Here is a 16,603-nt window from a genome sequence, read left to right on the forward strand (position 1 = left end):
AATAGGAAGCCCTACCTAACCAGGTGTCTATTGTATATGAAATAGAATAAACTGTGCCAGGCATTCATGTATATTTGGGAATGGGGGCATCATAGGGTCTCACTGTGTTGCCCAAGCTGGCCTGGGTCTCCCTGGCTTAGGAGTTCCTCTGATCTTAACCTTTCTGGTGTCTGGATGGTAGGGACGTGCCTTAGCAGTTGGCTGCTCTATGCAGATGCCAAACACTAAGAGGACAAGACAAACAAAGGCCCCTGAGCTTCCTGCTCCCCCTTCTATCTCTTATTGTGTTTCTGCCTTACTCAAACAGGTTCCCCCCCCAAAAAAAAAAAACTTACAATAAATACAAGGTAAAACTGTAATTCTTTATAAAGGAAAAGATGCAAAGTCCAATTCAAAGCCTGCCAGAATTATTCCAACAGCTACCTGCTTGGGGTCAGCTGGAAGCTTTCTGTCCTAGTGGGAACCTGTTTCCTTTTATTCTTGCATAAAATTTTCAATTAAAGCCTCAGGTAACAAAAACCTGGTCCAGGGACTGCTGCTGGGCTCTGAGTCTTTCTACTGATCCCACCAAGCCAAAAACCCTTTCTCAGCAGAAGGCAATGAGAAACTATGAGAAAAAGCAGTCCACAGTGAAACTTACAGTCCAGCCATCCTTTTAAGGGAAAGCTCTCAGTGGCCACAGTAGCAGATTCCAAACCTAAGTTACTAACCCCACTGATTTTGCTGGAGGGACATTGTGGCTAACCCACAAGGTACCAAATGGAATGGAGGCCATGTCCTGTCATGGGGCAAACACCAGCAATGAGTAATGGCAGAGCTGCCCATAGGCTCAGATCAGTGGCTTTCCTCTTTCCAGGGTCAGAGCAGTCCTGCTCTGTAAGCCATTCATGGATGCTTTCCCAAGGCTGCCCAATTCCTGTGTGTTCAAAATCTGTGAGGAGGCCACACTTCTGTGCCTTCTGAAAGGTTTTCAAATAATAAAGTTTTCTTGCAAGGGGGATGGATACACTATCCTGGAGTTCAGTACTGGGGAGGGGCGATGAGGTGGAGTTTCAAAGTCAAAGTTTGGAAATGATGGAAGTGAACAGTTAGTTCGAGACTTCTCAGAGCCTTTAATACACAGAAGAGCACAAAGCTCCCTGGTCATTTGTCTGCACACCTTGCAGAAGCTTTCAACTGTCTGAGTCCCTAGGGACTTGTGCACACAGTAACTGACTAGATATGCAGACTGCTTATAGGACAGCAATGGAGGCCAGTGACTCTGAAGCCTTCAGTCCTCAGGCCAGTCTCCCCTCTCCCAGATTACTGCAGAAGCAGACTGACCAGAACCCCAGGTTTGGAGGGAAAGAAGTGCAGAAGAGAAAAAGTGAACTGATAATCTGGGCATGATAGCTGTCTTAGTTAGGGTTTCCATTGCTGTGAAGAGACACCATGACTATGACAACTCTTACACAGGAAAATGTTTAATTGAGTTGATGGCTTACAGTGCAGAGGTTCTGCCCGCCCATTATCATCATAGTGGGACATGGCAGCATACAGGAAGACATGGTGCTGCAGAGGTAGCTGAGAGTTCTACATCTTGCACAGGCAACAGGAAGTGATCTGAGACATTGGACCATATCTAGAGGATATATGAACCTTCAAAGCCCGCCTGTACAATGACACACTTCCTCCAGCAAGAACATATCCTCTTCAACAAGGCCACATCTCCTAATAATGCCACTTCCTTTGGGGGCCAATTTATTTCTAACAATCACAGTAGCAAATCCTTAATATTACAGCATTTGGGAGGTAAAGGCAGGAGGATCAAGTGTTTAATTCCAGCCTAGGCTACAAGAAACCCTGTCTCAAAAAACAAAACAAAACAAAACAAACAAACAAGTGAGCTGAGGTTTTGCTTCTGACACAGTGTGAACAATGTCTTGAGCTTTCTAACCAGCGGTACAGATCACTAATGCCTGCCTGGGCTTCAGAGTGCTCCCAGGAATGGCATTTCTTGGAAATCATCACAGGGCAGCAGACTTTGATGTGTCACCAAGACCGAGAGAAGAAACCATCCCCTGTGGGTCTGGAGAGGCATTCCCCTGACACTGTCCAGTAAAACATGAGGTGTGGACAGATGAAAGCACCAAAGAGTCTAACTGGGTATGATGGCTGTGCCTGTGATCCCAGCATTCAGGAGGCTGAGGCAGGAAGATCACCGTGAGTTTGATGATCGCTTGGGCTACAGTGTGTGACCCTGTTTCAAAGACAGAGGGAAAAGAATTGAGAAAGAAAATCTTCTCAGCATGGCAAAACCACTTGGCAAATCAGTGAGACCAGGACAGTCACTAGAGCTGGGGAAGGAGCTCAGCCACCTTCTTGGGGACCAGTGCACTCATTTGTGTAGTGCTCCCGATGGCTGCACCAGCCCAGAGAAACATCTGGAAGTGCTACAGGACTGCGTTTTCATTTCTGAGGAAACAAATGGTTGACTTGAGGAGTTCACTGCAAGAGTGACAAGAGGTGGGCAGCTCACACTACAGAGTAGAGCTGAAACACTTTTGTACTACTTTTCCCACCTTTCTTTCTTAATGACATATATAGAACTCACAAAGATTACCAGCCAGGGAAGACGACACTATTCAGGAAAAGAATCGGCAGCATGGAATCTTCAGCAAGAAAATTAAGAGTTCCTGGGTCTCGCCTGCCCGTCAGGGAGCTTGGGGTCCCCATGTCTTTAAATGCAGAACAGAGATGCATGCTCTTGCCTGAGACAACCGAATGCAGAATGCAGCTGACTCACAGAACTCAAGTCTCTGGACAGGCCTCCTCAGCCCTTCAGCATGGCTTGGGTGTCTGTGCAAAAGCTTCAGCTACGTTTGGGGGTGGTAACTTCACTACAAAAATTTCCACATAACCTATGAGCCAGCTACTGTTGGTGGGAACAGTCATGGGGACTTTCAGGGGTGTGTGGCCAGGGGAAGAAGGCCTGTGCAGACATGAGGGCCCAAGTGTAAGTATTCAAACAAGATAATATGTAAAGTTGTAAAGAACATTTAATTTTTTTTACTGTGATATCATAGAAATACCAGGAATCAAAAAAGTACAAAAAGCCGCTGGGGAGTAAGTGCTATGCTTGTGGCCACTCTGCCAGAGCCTCGGTGTCACTGACCTCGGTCCTGGCGCTTGTCCTTGCTCCTCTTCTTCTTCTCTTCCAGCCTCGGATTGAGAGCACACACACAGGCTGACACGCCTGCAATGGCGTTGGGGAGGTCAGGACCCCTGCTCCATTTGTCGGCCTCATGGTCATACACCTGCACAGCCCTGGAGAAGGCTGTGCTCTCCCAGCTGTAGCCACCCAGGATGTAGATGCGGCCCTGCCACACAGCCACGCCTGACTCACTGTTGGCCTGCAGCAGTGGCGCCACACGAGTCCACTGGTTGCACTGTGGGCTGTAAGCCTCCACGCCCAGCACGTCAAAGCGCTCCATGGACTCCATGTGGTCATCACTGCCCCCAATGGAATAGATGCTGTCACCCAGGCTGCACATGCTGTGCCAGCCTCGTGCCGTTGTCATGGGCCGCCTCTCCTCCCACACGTCTGTCCGGTGGTCATAGCACAGCAGGTTCTTGCGGTACGGGCCAATCTGGTAGTCATGGCCCCCTGAGATGTACACGAAGTCTTTGTAGATGGTGCCTGCGTGGCCATAGGTGAACCTGCAGAGAGGCCAGAGAACAAAAGAGCTCAGGGCAGAGCCCGGCCTTATCCTTGTGAGGAGGGGACTTGGGCTCTCTGCTAATGGGGTACAGCTTCTCAGGTCATGAGGGCTGAAGGAGAAAACAGCAGGCAAAACATGGACACCTTACAGATCTGGTCTGTCGATGGACAAAGGCACAGAATGCAGGTGAACAAGTGGCCCCTGCAGCAGGGAGGGTGCGTGGGAGCACTCTACTTTCTATGCAGTTTTCTCTAAGTTTGACTCCTCTAAATAAGGGTCTAAAACAATGTCAGAGAGGGCGGGCAAGAAGGCTCAGTGGACAAAGGTGATTGCTGTCAAGCCTGACAACCTGAGTTTGATCCCTAGGACCAATAGGGTGGAAAAAGAAGGTCAACTCCTGTAAATTGTCTTCTGTTCACCCTGTGTGTGCTGTGGGACCTGCATGAGTACATGCATGTACGCACGTATGTGCACGCGCGAGCACACACACACACACACACACAAAGTGAATGGAAAAAATAAAAAACTCACAAAACGCAAAAACAAAGTCTAGGAGCAAAGACATGAAACCTTCTGTCTTGTGGTTTAGATGGCAATCAGGCCTAGAGAGGCTGGAGGTCACAGGAAGAGCCCAGGGCAGGCGGAAGAGATGGCTCAGGTGGGGTTTGTGCAGGTGTACTGTGCCAATGAGGCGATAACTGGGGAAGGCTGGATAGGAAACTCATGCATGTGGGTTGTGCACACACTGCCGATGATGACATCATGGATTGTGTTCACACCAACTGAAGGCACAGAAGTTCTCCTTAGCAATAACCCCACTCCCACATCATCATCCCAAGACAGTGATGGTGGTGGCACCTGCTCTTAGCATGACTACCAGCTTCATATTGCCTGATAAATGGAGATATGGTGCTTTCTCAGGGAGCCCATCAAGAGGCAATCATTTACAACATTATCCACCTACTCACTGTTACTCTCTTGCTACCTCTCCACTCACCAGGTTGCTATGGATACCTAGGATCTAGTCAAAGTGATACAGAGTGTCACCTGCTCACCAACAGTGTCCAGGAATTGCCCCCTGGTTTCTGGAATCCATATTTATTTATTTGAGACAAAGTCTCACTATATAGCCTAGCAAGGCCTCAAATTCAATCCCCTGCCTCAGCTTCCTGGGTGCGGGGATTATAGGTGTGAGCCCCTATGCCAGGCTCAACTGTGACTTTAAAACACAGATTCACTTCAACCCCACATTCCCTGCTAACTGTGGGGGACCACATCCCCAAGATACTCTCCCATAGCCAGGATGGTTCAGAGTCTGGGTTTAGGTGTAGCATAGTAGTGGTAGACAGATGTGTACAGGTTTGGCAGACCCACAACACAACCCACAGTCAGTGACCCCACACCCAACTGCATGTCTGGGGTCTGGGGCACTTTCTGCTAGCTGAAGGCCACACGAGAATGTCACAGAGATGCTGTCTGACTCCCCAGGCTGTGTGGTGAGTAACTAAAACACAGGTGGGGTGAGGTCAGTGCCCCTTTGACTTCCTGCCTACACCCAGCCTGGCCTTCTGGTAGGGGACTTACCATACCAACTCAACACTCACTCTCTGAAGCACAGAGGTCCAGTCCACTTGTAAAATGGAGGATGCTTCTCTTAAGCTGTAACCACCCTCAGCCCCTCACGGCCTACCCCATTATAGAAAAACCAAGGCATAATGAAAACAGAAAGCAAGACTAAACTTTATCCTGTGACAATATCACCTTCCAGCAGTCGGCCTCAAGCCCTCATCACCTTGGCAAGCCAGCCACATAAGTCCAGGAGTTGGTCTTGGGGCTGTAGGTCTCTACAGAAGATAGGGCTCCATTCTCATTCCGGCCACCAACAGCCACCAGCATGTCTTCAATGGAGGCCAGGTAGAAATCCACACGGCGCTGGTTCATGGACGCCACCTGTGGGGGTAAGACACCTGAAGCTTCCCTTCCCAAGCCCTAGCACCGCACCGTGTTCCTCAACTGTGTCCACAGAGTCAATGGCCCAGGAGGGCCAGACAGTGGCCAAATGAGCTAGGGAGAGGGGCCTGGACTTAAGAAAAATGGGGCACTACTGGTGGGAATTCTGAGAACCCTGATGCTTCCATCAGTCAATCAAATCCTCAAGAGGTGATGGGGCACATCTCCTGAAACTGGTTTGGCCACATGGTCAATTTTGTGGACTGGCATTATGCAAGAAATTAATGACTTTCTAAAATTAGAATCCCCCCACCAAAAAAAAACCAGTCTCTGCTCTTCTGACTTCCTCAGACACCAGGCATGCATATGGTGCTCACATGTACATTCGAGCATAACACTCATATACATAGTATCAAATAAATAAATCTACATAAAATTTAAAATTTTAAACAAAACTAGTTTTCCCTTCTTCCTCATCAGGGATTTCAGTGTGCTGAGCAATACACTACCACTGAAGCACAATCCGGCTGAATTTTTTTTTTTTAAATCAATGCTGATCCACTGGTCACCATCCATGTTATCAGAACAGAAAGTGTCTGTGGTGGTTTGAAAGAAAATGGCCCCCAAGGGGGTGGCACAGCTGGGAGGTGTGGCCTTGTTGGAGTGGGTGTGGACTAGTTGGAGGAAGTGTGTCTCTGTAGAGGGCGGCTTTGAAGGTTTTTTTGCTTACTCTTAGCTCAGTGTTGCCTGGTATTGGTGCGCACGCCTTTAATCCCTGTTCTTGGGAGGCAGAGACAGGTGGATATCTGTGAGTTTGAGGCCAGCCTGGTCTACAGAGCTGTCTCCAAAGCAATACAGAGACATCCTGTCTCAAAAAGTCAAACCAAACAAACAAAAAACCCAACCAACTTCATTCAGTGTCATGGTCTCTTTCCTGCAAGATGTAGGATTCTTAGCTACTACTCCAGCACCATGTCTGCCTGCATGCTGCCATGTCCCACCATGATGATAATGGACTGAACCTCTGAAATAATTTCTTTATAAGAGTTGCAATGGCCATGGTGTTTCTTCACAGCAATAGAAATTCTAGCTAAAAAGCTGATACCAGGGACTGTGGATTAGAAAAGCATGTTTTACTGCTGCTTAATAGGCCATACTAGTAGGAGAGTCAAAGACAGTGGTGCTGAGTGTTATTTGATAACTGTTGGGGCCTCATTTAAGAGGTTTCAGAGAAGAATTTTAGTACATTGCCTAGAGATTGTTCTTGTGATAGTCTGGTGAAGAAAGTGGCTGCTTTTTGCCCTTGTCTGACAAGTCTGCCTAAGGCAAAAGTAAGACTTTTAAATTGGGGCTGGAGAGATGGCTCAGCTGTTAAGAGCACTAGCTGTTCTTCCAAAGGACCTGGATTCAATTCCCAGCACCCACGTGGATCACAACTGTCTGGAACTCCAGTTCCAAAGGATCTTGATACCGCCACACTAATGCACATAAAATGTTTTAAAAAGAGCTTTAGATTGATTCAGTTGGCAGAGGAAATCTTAAAAGTCTAGTGTAGACTCTGCTGTGTGGTTATTAGTGGTAACTCTAATGAAGATTTATAATGAAAAGGAGCAAGCTGAACAGGGTAAATTACAAAATGTAAATTTTGAAGAGAAAAAGAGCACTAGACAGTGGAATGGAGCTAAATCCTATATTCAAGGAGCTAAGAATGTTTGAGGCCAGCCTTGTCTACAGAATAAGTTTCTGGATAGCCAAGCTTAGGCAATGAAAAACAGAAAGCTGGTGAAGATGTAATTGAACAAGATGGGCATGTTCCAGCCCCAGCAAGCAGCACACATTGGCAGCTTCAGTCACATGGTTCTATCTTTAGAGTTAAGGATAGAAGGGGTTATAGAACAAAGCTGCTGAGGCCAGACATGTGTCAGGAGTCTGTCTGAATGGAGGCCTAGAGAGGCCATTGTGTGAAGTTGTTAAGCTGAAGCCTGGACTGATGGAGGATGTCCTTCTGTATACATGTTTCTCTTATTGGTTGATGAATAAAACACTGTCTGGCCAATAGAGGCAGGAAGAAGGCGGGACTAGGAGATTAGAGTTCTGGGAAAGACAGAGCTAGCCAATAAGAAGCCCTAACAATCTACCAACAGTTATATAATTAATATAGCATCTTGTGTGCTTATTTGGGGTTGAAGCGGTGGTGGGACCGATAGGCCAAGTAACTTCAGCAACACTGGATTGCCTTAGAGGTGTTGGAGATGCTAGAGTCATGGATACCTGCTGAGGGGAGCTGCTAACAGGGAGTGGCACTGAGAGAGAGAGAAGCGTGTTGCAGTCAACAAAGCTGAATGGAGTTGGAGATCTGAAGAGCTCTTTGACATCAGACATGGAGATGAAGATTTTGGAGTTTGTCCAGCTGGTTTTCAGTCTTGCTTTAGTCTAGTATTTCCTCCCCCTACATTTTGGAATAGTAATATATATTCTGTGCCATTATGTATTGGAAATATGTGCTCTAGTTTTTTATTTTAATTTTTATAGGGGATTACAGGTAAGAGAGTGCCATGAGACTCAGAAGAGACTTTGGACTTTGAAACAAGTTTGGGACTGTTATAGACTACAGAGACTTTTGAAATTGGACTGAAGTAAAAAGTAAATTAAAAAATTTAAAATGTGTTATTATTGTGTATATGTGTATGTGGGGGGCATGCATGTGATGACATGTGTAGAGGTCAGAGGGCAACTTTGTGGAGTTGATTCTCTTCTAAGCCATCTTGCTGGCTCAGGTTAGAGGTTATTTTTAGGTTATTTTATTTCATTTTATTTTGATTTTTCAAGACAGGGTTTCTCTATGTAGTCTTGGCTGTCCTAGAACTCAATCTGCAGGCCAGGCTGGTCTCAAATTCACAGAGATCTGTCTGCTTCTGCCTCCAAAGTGCTAGGATTTAAGGAGTGTACCACTACCACCTGGCCATGTTAGAGTTTTAACCATAGAATTGAAAGGCCATCTGGAATCCATTTGGACTTATTTTTGCAACAAGGTCTTCACCTATGGCCCAGGCTGACCTGGAATCACCATGTAGCACAAACTGTCTTCAGACTTGTGGCAATCCTCCTGCTTCAGCCTCCTAAATCCTGGGATTACAGGTGTGAGCCACCAAGCTTGGGTGATGTTAAATTCAGCAAACCCTGAGGCAATCGGTCACACGGAGGTGTGAACATAAAGATGGATTTCAGTGGGTGGCAGTCTGGAGAGGTGACCGTAGAAGGGGACAGTTCATTTCAGCCATACATATGCCAATCAGCTCAGGCTAACTTCCTCTTAGGCTTACAATGCCACAAGCATATCCAGAGTGGAATGTGAAGCTTGGAGAGGACAAGAGCCAGCTTGAAACTCCTGAGCATTTGCTAGGAGTTTGAGAATGGCCCCCACAGGCTCACAAAGTTCCCAGCTGGAGAACTGCTTGGGGAAGATTAGGAGGTGTGGCCTTTTTTGGAGGAGTGAGCTTTGGGGTCCCAAAAGTCCATGCCAGGCCCAGTCTCTCTACCTGCTGTCTGTGGATCAAAATGTAAAGCTCTCAGCTACTGCTCTAGCACTATGCCCATCTCCATTTGGCCAAGATGATAATGAACTAACCCTCTGAAACTGTAAGTAAGCCTCCAATCAAATGCTTTCTTTAAAATTTATCTATTTTATATCACATGTATGGGTAATTTGCCTGCATGTATGCATGTGTATGCCTTTTGCTCATGGAGGTCAGAAGACCTCAGATCCCCTGGTACTGGAGTTGAGGATGTTCATGAGCAACTTCTAAGTACTGGGAACTGAACTCTGGTCCTCTGCAAGAGCAACAAGTGCTCTTAACCTACCAAGCCATTTCTCTAGCCCTAAATGCTTTCTTTTCTAAGAGTTGCCTTGGTCTCTTCCTGGCAACAGGACAGTAACTAATACACTCTGCTAGGGTGCACTAAAAGGGCTGAGGTGCGGGCTCCACACTGGCCTAGGTCACATGGGATTTTGTGGCTTCCTGAACATTACTCCCCAAACCTCTCCACAAGAGAAGCCCAGCAGAGGCTCTAAGGCATGGGGCCTTGACTGAGCCCTGTCATGGACACTGACACTTAATATCTGTTTGTTACAATTAGATAAGATTGAAAATGTGCACTGGCTGCATTTCAAGCTCTCAATGGCCACATAGGGCCAGTGGCCACTGTGCTGGACACAGGACAGACACAGAATGCTCCCAACAGGGCAGAAAGTTCCATCAAACAATGCTGCTTTGGGCAACAGCCAGTCCTTCAGATGGTGGTTGCTTGGCCTTCCTTCATCCCTACCCTGGTCTAAGTATGGGGAGGGCATCAATGATATGGCCCATCACTTTATAGTCACAACTCTCTCAGAAGCAGGGCGGTCATCAAGGCCCCCAAACAGGAGGTGAGGTTAGGGAGCGGCAAAGAGGGAGGCCTCAAGAGTAATGAATTAATTTGCTTTAATCTCACCTTGATCCACTGTTTACGGCGGGGGTCATACCTATAAAGAAGGTTGGAGGCCGCATCCCCTCCGTTGTCTCTTGAGAAGCTGCCACCAGCAATGAAGATGAAGCCCCCCAGCACAGCAACGCAGTGGTGGCTCCGGCGGGCTGGCAGGGATGTCTCCTTCACCCACTGTTCATTCTTAGCGTCTAGGTAGCAGGTGTCATCACTCAACTCCAGACACCGCTCAGAGACCTCGCCACCCACGAAGAGCAAGCACTCATCAGAGCGCAGCACCGTTCGCTTCGTCTGCAGGACAGGCTGTGCCACCAGGCTGTTGTGGTAGTGCAAGGCTTCTTCTAAGAAGCCCTCGCAGTTGGCCTCACTGGGCAACAGTGAGCACATGGCCAGTTTCACACGCTGGAGCAGGATGTCCTCAGGGAAGAGGGGGAAGCGGATATTTTCTAGTACACGGCAGGTGTGTACCTCACGTTCTGGCTGCTGAGTGAGCCACTGCAGAGCTGCCTGCAGCAGGTCATACTCCCACTGGTGTTGGATCTGGCCACTGCTCAGGTAGACGCACAGCTTCTGCACAGAGATGGTCTGCAGGAAGTCAGGCGTGAAGGACAGTGTGCTGAAATGGCTCAGCACAAAGCTGTCAATGAAGGTGTCTAGCCGCTTGAGGCTATAGATGGAGGCCAGCTCCTGCAGGTATAGGTAGTTGTCCTCACTCACCTCCTGCTCCAGGTACTCGCAGCAGAAGTCCACCACTGTCCAGATCTGCAGCAGATGCGCTGTTTCCAGGATGTAGTCAATGTTGTTGCCATCTAGTTCCAGCTCACTGCTGTAGAGGAAGTCCACCACAGCCTTGAGCCCAACATAGGAGGCACCCACCAGCTCTACCTCCTTCTGGAAGGCCTCACGCATGCCCAGCGTGAACATGGAGTTGAAGTAGTCGCTGCACACAGCCAGAAGGTTGCGGTGGGCAGGCACTTGCTGTTCTTCCACCACTAGGACCACATCACAGAAGAGACCTTGCAGCCGTTGCTCATTCAGCCGTTGCAGCACTGTGGTGGAATGGTCAGCCCAGTGGTACACCTGCACAAGAAGGCGCATCAGGAGAGAAAGCACAGGACTGCTGTCCATGGCCTGCAGGGACCACAGTCAGCCCAGAGGTAACAGCGATTGTTATAAGATGGAATAAGAGCCATGGAAGTAAACCCCAGAACATCACAGGTGCTTCTGAGAGCATGTGTTCTCTTCCTTCTTGCCCTCCCTCCTGAAATGTTTTAAAAATTTGGGTGGGTGTGGTGACACCTGTCTATAATCTTAGCACTTAGAGGCAGAGGCAGGAGGACCTCTGTGAGGTCAAGGCCAGTCCTGGTCTTCCTAGAAAGTTCCAGGCCAGCCAGGATTCCACACAAAGACATTGTCTTCAATAGAATAAAAACAGAATAAAATATTTATTAGCACGTGTACATGTACCACAGTGTGAGTGTGAGAGGACAGTTTTTCTTCCATCTCGTACGTTCTGCGCAGGGAGATCAAGTTGTCTGTCGACTTGAGCAGCAAGTGACTTTACATGTTGAGTCATCTAGCCAGCCCCACTATGTATAATTCCTAGAAATTGTCTGCTTGGCAGATCTCTGTGAGTTTGAGGCCAGCCTGCTCTACAGAGTTAGTTCAGAACAGTCAGGGCTACATAGAAAACTCCTGTCTTGAAAAAGCAAAAGCAAAAACAACAAAAGAAACTGTGTGCTTTTTGTCTTCCTCCTTTATAAATGTTTATAAATGTCTTCCCATCAGGAAAGTGGTGCTGCCCCACACACACACTTAAAATCAGATGGACCAAAGTTAGAACTCTAGTTCTGCATCCTGCTGGCTGTGTGGTCTCAGGTTAGCCATGGACCTACTTCCTCATCTGACAAGATGAGCATGTTTATCATTTAGATGTAGGCAATCAATGGGACAGCCCAGCAGACACTTGAGAAATGTAGCCTACTGTACTTAAGGCTCTGAGAACTAAACTCTCCCCACCCCATGTCCTCTGCTCAGTTTCAGGAGCTCACAGCCTATCTGATGCACATTTTCATTCTTAGATTCTGGGCTGAGAACCCTGGGACACAACTGTAGAAATGCTGCCCTTCTCAGGCCAGCCATTCTTAGTTGGTGTTCCTTGAATGGGCCAGCTATTTGTTTTTAGTGTTTTTAGTCTATCTTCCTTGTGTTTTCTTCCTGTCCTCCTCCCTTTCTCCCCTTCTCCTCTTCCTGTCTTGTGGACAGCTATGACGCCCAGCCCTTCCCCCCTCTTGTGATGTAGCTGAGGGTGATCTTTAATTTCTGATCCGTTTGCCTCACTTCCTGAGTGCTAGGATTACAGGTGTCTCACTATGCCCTGTATGTACAATGTGGGGACTGAACCCAGGATTTCATGCATTCCAGGCCAGTCAAGCATTCTTCCAACTGAGCTCCATCACCAACCCTTGCATTTCTTTCTTTTTTTCTTGCTTTTAAAAATGGTATTGTTATTAATTTATTTATTTAGTTTCTCTTGGGGGGGGGGGTAGTACGTGTATGCCACTGTTTACATTGTAAAGGTCCGAGGATAACTTGCATGAGGTGGCTCCCTCCTTTCACACATGAATCCCGGGATTTGAACTCAGTTTGTCAGGTTTGGTTGCAAATGCCTTTACCTGCTGAGCCATCTCACCAGCCTTATTTTGTTTTTGTTGTTTTTTGTTTTTTCCTAAGACAGGGTCTCTCCATATCCCTGGCTGTCCTAGAACTCACTCTATACACCAGGCTGGCTTCAAACTCAGACATTCACCTATCTCTGCTGGAGGTAAAAGTGTGTGTCACCCCTCCCCCCCCCTCTCTCTCACACACACACACAGGTTGTTTTCTGAGAGAGGATTTTGTACAGGCCAGACTGGTACTTGTTATATAGGCAGGGCTGGCCCTAAACTCATGGTTGTCTTCTTGCCTTAGCCTTCAAGTGCTGAGATTACAGATGTACACCCTGCCCATCTGGGCAATGGCCAGTCTCCCTGAACTCTTTCTAATGAAACCAACCTGGTATGAGCTGGTGGCCAGAATCTAGGGAGTCCATACTTGTTCATTCTTGGGGTCCCAGGGAGTTGGACACAAATAGGGAAGAGGTCCCTGGGGTCTTAATATCAGGAGAATGAGTCCTACTTTAAGGTCAGAGGCTGGGCTCTCCATGAGACTCATATTAGAGTTGGTAAACCAATGAAGGTAGAAGTCCCATGGTTCTTTCGTTCCATTCCTCATGGTGATATGTAGAGTAGAGGGGGTTATGCAGGAGCTCCTCTGCAAACCCACATGTGAACAGATGCCAGAAGCAGTCAGAATCGATACCATGGGTGGGGAGGGATTACTCATGTACCTTTGAAGATTCGCTGATTTTGTAGGGCCGAGACACTCGCATCTGCTTGCCTGCCTCCATTGTGATTTCAGACCTACAATGAGAACAGCATTCCTGAGCATGCAGCATTAACTCCAGGTTGGTTATTAGCTGCAGGCCCTGCTGGCAGACACCATTGTCAGCAAATGAAGAAATCATACCATGAAGGAGAGTAAGAGAGAACAAGATACTGTGTGGAAAGTCAGGATGGCGTAACTGCTTAGTGTAAGAACTGAGTTTACAGAGGGAATTGAAGGAATGGAAACAGAGCCCTCAATGTCAAGAGCAGACTACATTACTCTGAAGGGTGTCTCAAGTCCTGGTGCATAGGATGGCACACAGTGTAAAGTCGAGGTGCTGTTTTTTAAAATAAGTTGTTTTATTTGGGACCTGTTAGGAAGGAAATAGGCCAGTTGCTCTTTTCAGGACCTTGGGTATCTGTGTGGGTATCAGAGTTCCTCAAACTCTGAGTCCATTTTATGGTTTTGGCTGGAAGCAAGGGGGCAACTTCCTTTACTTACATTTAATTCACGTCCCTTTAGCGTCTAAAGTCTGGCACCTCATAGCATTTAGTCTGTGTCCCAAGCTCATACTTTTTCCCCTTAACTTTTTAAAATGTATTTATTTCATGAAAGACTGGGAGAGTTAAATTCTTTTTTTCATCATATGGGACCTAGGGACTGAACTCAGGTTGTCAGGCTTGGTGGCAAACACCTTTACACTGGGCCATCTCAACGGTTCAACACCCATTTTTTGATGTTTAATCTAAACTCTACCTTTTGGTTATGGCAGAATTTTCTTTCTTTTCTTTCGGTTTTTGGAGACAGGGTTTCTCTGTACTGATTTGGAGTGCTGGGATTAAAGGCATAGACTATATCATGGACCCAAGCTAAGGGACTTCCACTTGCTACTTCATTTAACTCCTGCCATACATTAGTCCAGCTAATGTCCCATTTTACAGATGAAGACATTTAAAACTGTCATAATGCTAGTTAATGTCTGACCACCAAACCTGGGCCCTCCACCTTAGTATAGGAAACAAGGCTCAGACTTGACCAGGGTCACACTTTCAAATTCTCAAGAGTGAAGGGTGAAAGGCAGTTGTGACTAATAGGCACAAACTCTGCTTTGGGAACTGTCCTCAGGGTTTCTGTGCGTCTTTATTAATCTTCCGTATAACCCCATGAGACCATCCCTAGACTGTCCTTGATTTTAAAAAAGAGGTAACCATAGAGGTAAGAAATAAACCACACAGCATCCCACAGTTAGGAGGATGTGGCAGGGCTGGCATGAAGACCCAAGAGGTCTCTCTGTCACTCTGTGCTCCAAAGCTGTACTGTTGAGTTGTAATATGGGGAAGAATTCACAAACATGAGCAGTCCTGCTGTGCTGACCTTTCAGATCAAATCTACAGATGTCACACATGATGTTTCTACCTGCATTAAAATGCCAAGCAACTTGTGAATACCTGGGAACCAGGCTTTGGGGGACTTGGAAGACTAGGAGGGCACTGGCAGGGGACACACAGTTAGGAATAAACCTGTTGGGTTGAACATAATTTGACTCAGAAGTTCAGCTCAGCTTGCTTCCCCAACTGTGGTCAGGAACATTCTGCATACTTGGAGTCTACTGCAACTCCCCGCCCCTATTTGTTGGGGGCAGGGGCAGAGGGTAATCAGGGAGAGGCAAGGGGATATACTGACAAAGGGACCATTACAAACTGCGCAGAATTAACACCTGCAACTTCCCTACCCTCAACCCCTATGAAATAAGCTTACCCCAAAGGCACCCACAGAGAACCCAACTTCCATCCATCCTTTGGGAAGGCTGGGAAGGTGCAGCTGCTTGATGGTCTAATTAATAGCCTGTAAAGATGAGTCTGTCTTTGCCAGTCTCACTACTTTACCTCATTTTCCTTACAAAACCAACTTGGGCATAACACATATACTGGGATTGGGGTTCCAAGAAGAAGTTTTCCCCAGTTCTGCTGAGTCCACAAGAATCATTTTGTTACCTATTGAACAAAGAGTCCTTGCTAAACAGAACAATGTGATAAGAAGTCATGGTTAATGAGATAAAAGGGGAGAGAGGAGACTCTAGTGTTCCCAAGGAGGAAGAAATTCTGTTCGACTCTCTCTGGGAAAGAAGAGACAAGTGGATCTTTTGGAGAAAACTAATAAGTTCGTGTCTAAGCTGTACCCATACAGAAACTCTCTGACTGCCCCCTGGTTGCTGGAGGCCCAGAGAGAAAGGGAGCAGTCCAGCCATCAAACGGCATCTACTTAACTGCATACCCCTGACTCCCTCGCTTCACCTTGGCCGGCTGAGACTGGGCACCATTGTTCCCACAGTGAGAAAACCACACCGTGGCTGGGCAGGTATCTGAGGGGCTCGCCCAAGGTCACAGAGAGGAAAACATAAATATCCTCTCTGCCTATCTACTTAAGGCGGCCAGCCAGGTCTCTGGAACCTCACAGTCTGGGAGCGTTCTTTTCTAGGCCAAGGGATCCAGAGAGAGCGTGCCAGTGCCGGGCTTGTCTTAGTCTCTGGGGCCGTGTCTGTGGCTCCTAGACGCGTCCTGGGCTCCGAGCAAGCAGGTGAGGTAAAGATGCAGAGCCCCCGCCCGGGGTCCCCGGGATCCAGCACTCACCGTCCCGGATCCCGCCCGGCAGGCGCTGAAGCGCTGAGGGAGGCGTGGGTCGCACTTGGGCACCCGCGGCCCGAATCGCACCCGCTTGCAAACCGCTACCAGAGCAGCATGAGCTGCAGGGATACAGGGCCAGCCCGAAACACAGCCATCCCTCTGCAAGGAAGTGCGAGCCCGTACAGTCAATGGCGGCCGAGGGGCGGAGCAGGAAGGCGGGGTCTGCAGGGTGGAGGGCGGAGCGACGTCTTAGGGACGGGTCTGCTGGAAGCTAACAGGCGGGAGGGCGGAGCGTAGTTTGGGGGCGGGGCCTGAGGAGGGCGGACCGCAGTATTCGGGGCGGGACCTGTGGGCGGGAAGGTGCTGAGCCAGCAAGGGTCTGGAAGAGGCACCCAAGGTTTCTTACTATTGATTTTGCTC

At 47.9% G+C, this 16,603-nt stretch overlaps 1 protein-coding gene across 1 annotated transcript; it reads right to left on the reverse strand.

Annotated features, from left to right (window-relative positions):
* Positions 1–3,020: 3,020 nt before the first annotated feature.
* Klhl36 (kelch like family member 36) lies at positions 3,021–16,313 on the reverse strand. The gene is made up of 5 exons (XM_051201584.1): positions 16,190–16,313; positions 13,522–13,594; positions 10,143–11,213; positions 5,494–5,651; positions 3,021–3,699 (listed from the first exon to the last, which is right to left on the reverse strand). The coding sequence occupies exons 2-5, from the start codon at positions 13,579–13,581 to the stop codon at positions 3,147–3,149; spliced, it is 1,842 nt and encodes a 613-aa protein (XP_051057541.1). The 5' UTR covers positions 13,582–13,594; positions 16,190–16,313; the 3' UTR covers positions 3,021–3,146.
* Between the last annotated feature and the right edge of the window lie 290 nt (positions 16,314–16,603).

Source organism: Phodopus roborovskii, unplaced genomic scaffold (genome assembly GCF_943737965.1).
Source record: "Phodopus roborovskii unplaced genomic scaffold, PHOROB, whole genome shotgun sequence".
NCBI lineage: Eukaryota > Metazoa > Chordata > Mammalia > Rodentia > Cricetidae > Phodopus > Phodopus roborovskii.

Coding starts and splice junctions, on each gene's coding strand:
- Klhl36 (XM_051201584.1), bottom strand. CDS start 13,581: ATGGAGGCAGGCAAGCAGATGCGAGTGTCTCGGCCCTACAAAATCAGC. Junction 5,652..10,142: donor GCCGTAAACAGTGGATCAAG/GTGAGATTAAAG, acceptor TTACCCCCACAG/GTGGCGTCCATGAACCAGCG. Junction 3,700..5,493: donor TATGTGGCTGGCTTGCCAAG/GTGATGAGGGCT, acceptor GCCTCTCTGCAG/GTTCACCTATGGCCACGCAG.